Below are 4,336 nucleotides of genomic sequence, written 5' to 3'. Positions count from 1 at the left end.
GATCTTCAAGTGCTGTTCACACAGTTATTAGCATTGTATAAACACCCCACCAATTAGAAAATACCCAAATCACACATGAGGACCTGCTGCCTGGGTCTAAGGAACCCACAAATACAAGAAGCATGTCCTGGTCTTCATTCCTGCCTGTGCCCCGTTCCCAAGTATAAGGAAAAGAGTGCACCAGTCTGCATACCGGTGGTGTAGAAGATGGAAATACATCCCAGTCCAGGGAGCCAAAGGCCTGGGCTCTAGCCACATTCTGCTAACCTTGCAGAAGTCACGGTTCCAAGTCGAGCCTCCATGTCCTCATTGGTACCATGAAAGATTGGCTCACTTGAAGCCTAAGGCTCTGCTCTGCCTTCTCCTCCCCTTTGCCTTCAAGTCTAGAACTACCCCCCAGGTCCTGCTTGGACACTTACCAGACCCTGGTTACACTGGAAGACTTGATCAGTTCACAACTGGAATGGGGCACCTGCTAGGCAATGGACTGAGCAGTGTCCAGCCAGAGAACCTTTTATAAGATTGCAGTAAGGCACTGCCTCTTGGGAGAGGCCCATTTCCCAATAGACATGGTCAGCTGATGCTCACATCCCAGAGACATTCATCACTCAGGTAGCACTGGAGGTGGTGCACGTGGGTATTCAAGTCACTTCACAGAGGTGCCAGGATTGCTGTGACGTGTTTACTTTCCAAATAAGACACTGCCCATAGCTGGGAGAGCTGTGTGTGTGCTAAGAAAAGTTATGAGGGCTCATGTGGGGTCTGGGACCTCTCTTTGGAACCTGTTCTCTTTGCCCTCTTCTACAACACACACACACACACACACACACACAGTTACCCCATTCTCACATCCATCCTTGTGTAGTCATTTACTTGGTATTGGTAATTTACTTACTTTATTATCTTTCTTTGCTTCTCTCTGACTCTTGGTCCTTGGCTTTTCAAGTCAGGCCACAGGCTATGTGAAAAGCCTGCTGGGCTTCATCTAGAAGCTTCCAGATAACACTGAGTTAAGATGACGGTGGGGATATGCCTATGGGAATCCCCGTGGTGATTTCTCTTTGTCACTGGAAACAGGAAGAAAAACCCAGGCAAAGTTATAGAACCATTAAGACTAGAAAAGCTGTGAATATAGTCAGGTTGCCATATCTCCATACAGCCCTGGAGGCTTAAGAGAAAAATATGTGCAGGATGCCTGGCCCAAATGCAAAATGCTAAGCCGGCCTGTGGGACTCCCTGCTTCTTACTCCCCACCCCCACCAAAATCCTTTTGAAGATAAGTTCTCCTTGGAACCAGTGGCCAATGGAGAGAGGGAGGGAGGGAGGGAGAGTGGGAGGGAGGAAGGAAGGAAGGAAAGAAGGAAGGAAGGGAGGAAAAAAAAGGAAGGAAAGAAGTCAAGCCAGGTGCTTCCCAAGGTCCAAAGTGTCCATGAGAAATAGTACTTTTAGAATAACTGAGTTTTAAAAATTGGGACAGAGTTTGGAGGTCAAATGGCTTCAGAACTTCTTATTGAGTGCAAGCACCCACAACCATGAGATAAAAGAGAAACCCAAGACTAAGAATTCGAGAGTTGATGGTGAGAGATAGGTTGGAGGTAAGTGAGCTGGGCATGGTATGATGAAACAGACAAAGAAAGGTCAATCATGAAAGATACCAGTTTCATTTAATGTACCTTTAGAGCCTGATTAACAGGTTGCATGTACCTGGGAGCACTCGTTGGTGAGTACAGGTGAGACATTCCAAGAGGTGAGGTCTTATTAGAATAGAGAACGAAGTAATGAAGTAACAAGGCCTCTGGGAGAGGGGATCTCTTCTGGGAGATGACATGGACAAGTGCAGGAATGCTACATGGACTTGCTATGGTCTCATATACTAACTTACTTCACCTATCACTGTTAACTCATATCAAAGGAAAATCTAATTATACTTCTTGTCTATAAAAGACTGATTGGGAATTATCATTCTTATCATAAATTTTCTGAGTATCTCCTGAAGGAATCAGCCTATTCCTAAAGAAAATGGAAAACTCACCACAGTGACTAAAGCCCTCCTGTTCCCCCTTAACACACACACACACACACAACATACTGACCACATGGAGACATTCTTTGGCAGAGGAGGATGCCCTTCTTGATTCTGTACTTGGACCCATACTCAGACTTTCAGGATCCAGGGAAAGTGGGCTCAGACATTTCATACCTGCCTCCTAAACTCACTCCCCCAAATCCAACCCACCCCCCATATCTCCTCTCTAGTAACAGATGGAAGCACCTGGGATAATAATCATCAGAAAAGGAAGAGGTGTTTATTTATTGGAGCCCGGAATGAGCACTTGAGGAGACCTTATCCCCATAACTAGGAGATAAAGTCTTCTTTAAACTGTCACCCATACTTGAAGGAAACCCTCACTTCAGAGTATCTCATACCACTGTAACCTTTCTGGGTATCACCAACCTCCCCTCTGAAAAACCATTCTTGACTCCCCTCATGCAAAGCTTGTGTCAGGGTAATAGTCTCAGACACGAATCTTTCCTTCAAGCCTAAAGTTTCCAAAATCAGAGCATAAAAGGGAATATTGTTTCCCAGAGGTCTAAGCTTCAGTACCAAAATCTTCCCAAACTGAATTGTAAAATAATCACTTGCATTTAAAAGAATGGAAGGGGAGAGGGCTTGATGGAGGGGGTGAGTGGGCGAGGTGAACAAGACATAATCAGGAGGCTGTGACATCAGGAATAAGAAACTTTATTGTTACAGAGAAAGCAGCTTCATAACTGAACTCCAACACCAAGTCCTCCAAAGATGTGTGTGCGAGAGGGAATCAGACTAGTGAATGCCACAGGCTAACCCTCTAGACCTCACAGTGGAATGGACATGGGTGGGAGGAAGAGGGAAACTCAAAGCATTCAGAAGCCTTTCCGTCCTCTTCTGTTCTTCCAAATGGGAGAAGAGGAGTCTCGGCCCAGTGGCTCCTCCAGGGCTGCTCCTTAGTGCTCCCCACGGCCCAGATCAGCAGCAGCCCCCAGAGCTGCCGCAACATCCAGAGCTCCCAGAAGAGCAGCCGGAGCTCCCAGAGCTGTGGCAGCAGCTGGAGCCTCCAGAATGGCCACCACCACTGCCACAGCAGTCAGAGTTCTGGTGTCGGCATCGAAGAGATCGGCGGGGCCTGTGGTGGCTCAGGCAGCAGCCGCCGCCCCCAGAGCTGCAGCAGCCGCCGCCCCCAGAGCCGATGCTGCAGCAGGGAGAGACTGGAGGTGGGCAGGGGGCTGGGCACTTAGGGGGGCATTTTGGGGGACACTTGGGAGGACACTTAGAAGTACCCTTGGGGGGGCACTTGGGAGGGGGCTGGCACTGCTGCTGGCTTTGCTGGCAGGACATCTCAACAGGAACTGAATGAAGCTGAAAAACAAAACAGCATTCTAAGTTCAACCAGCCCAAGATAACTTACCTACATTTAAAACTGAGCTATGAATTCACAAGACTCCATCTTTATGGTTGATTTCAGCTCAGGTCATGATCTCTGGGTTGTGAGATCGAGCCCCTGTTAGGCTCTGCACTGGGTGTGGAGCCTGCTTCAGATTCTTTCTCTCCCAGGGCACCTGGGTGGCTCAGTCAGTTAAGCATCTAGCCTCTGGCTCAGGTCATGATCCCAGGATCCTGGGATCGAGCCCCAGGTCCAGCTTGGGGATCCTGCTTCTTCTCTCTTTCTCTCTCTCTCTCTCATAAATAAATAAAATGTTTTGTTTTGTTTTTTTTTAAGATTCTCTCTCCCTATGGTTCTCCCTCTCCCTCTGCCCCTCCCTGCCTCTCTCTCTTAAATTTTTTTTCTTCTCAACAACCCCCAGGGCTACTCCTTGCCTGAAACACCAACACCAAGAGTCCCTCCTGGTCCTCGAGATGTACTTTACCTGGTTCAGGCACTGGAGCAGATCACCCAGGATGCAGGTAGACTGAGGTGCTGTTAGAAGCTTCCAACTTTTATACAGGTTCAGCTCTGACCTGGTATCAGGAGGTGTGGACCACGTGAGGGATACTAACAGAATCTTTCACAAAGGGCACATGTGACTACCCTTCCCTCACATCCCAGGGACCTAATTCCTCCCTCCATAAGCATGTTAAGTATTAGCTGTCAGGAAGGTCCCCCGAGAATTGCAGGCCACAAGGATGGTGATGGTGCTTTGTGGATTGCACACATTGCCTGTCAGCCTCACAGGCAGCTCTGCTATGCTCCCTGTTTCCTGAGCTGGGTCAGTGGGGTTCTAGACCTCAGGGATGAAGAGAAGTCTCTCTTCTCTTTGGCTTGGAAATGGAAAGAAAAATTCCCAAGATGGAAATCAA

General features: G+C 48.1%; 1 protein-coding gene across 1 annotated transcript; it reads right to left on the bottom strand.

Moving 5' to 3' along the window:
- Nucleotides 1–3,007: 3,007 nt before the first annotated feature.
- LOC118000381 (late cornified envelope protein 5A-like) lies at nucleotides 3,008–3,376 on the bottom strand. The gene has a single exon (XM_034990089.1). It carries the CDS (start codon nucleotides 3,374–3,376, stop codon nucleotides 3,008–3,010), a length of 369 nt encoding a protein of 122 aa, XP_034845980.1.
- Nucleotides 3,377–4,336: the final 960 nt, after the last annotated feature.

Source organism: Mirounga leonina, unplaced genomic scaffold (genome assembly GCF_011800145.1).
Source record: "Mirounga leonina isolate KUSES-001 unplaced genomic scaffold, KU_Mleo_1.0 Mir_493, whole genome shotgun sequence".
NCBI classification, from domain to species: domain Eukaryota; kingdom Metazoa; phylum Chordata; class Mammalia; order Carnivora; family Phocidae; genus Mirounga; species Mirounga leonina.
Note: the sequence above shows the minus strand (reverse complement) of the source record. Positions and strands in the feature narration are given on the sequence as shown.

Coding starts and splice junctions, on each gene's coding strand:
- LOC118000381 (XM_034990089.1), bottom strand. CDS start 3,376: ATGTCCTGCCAGCAAAGCCAGCAGCAGTGCCAGCCCCCTCCCAAGTGC.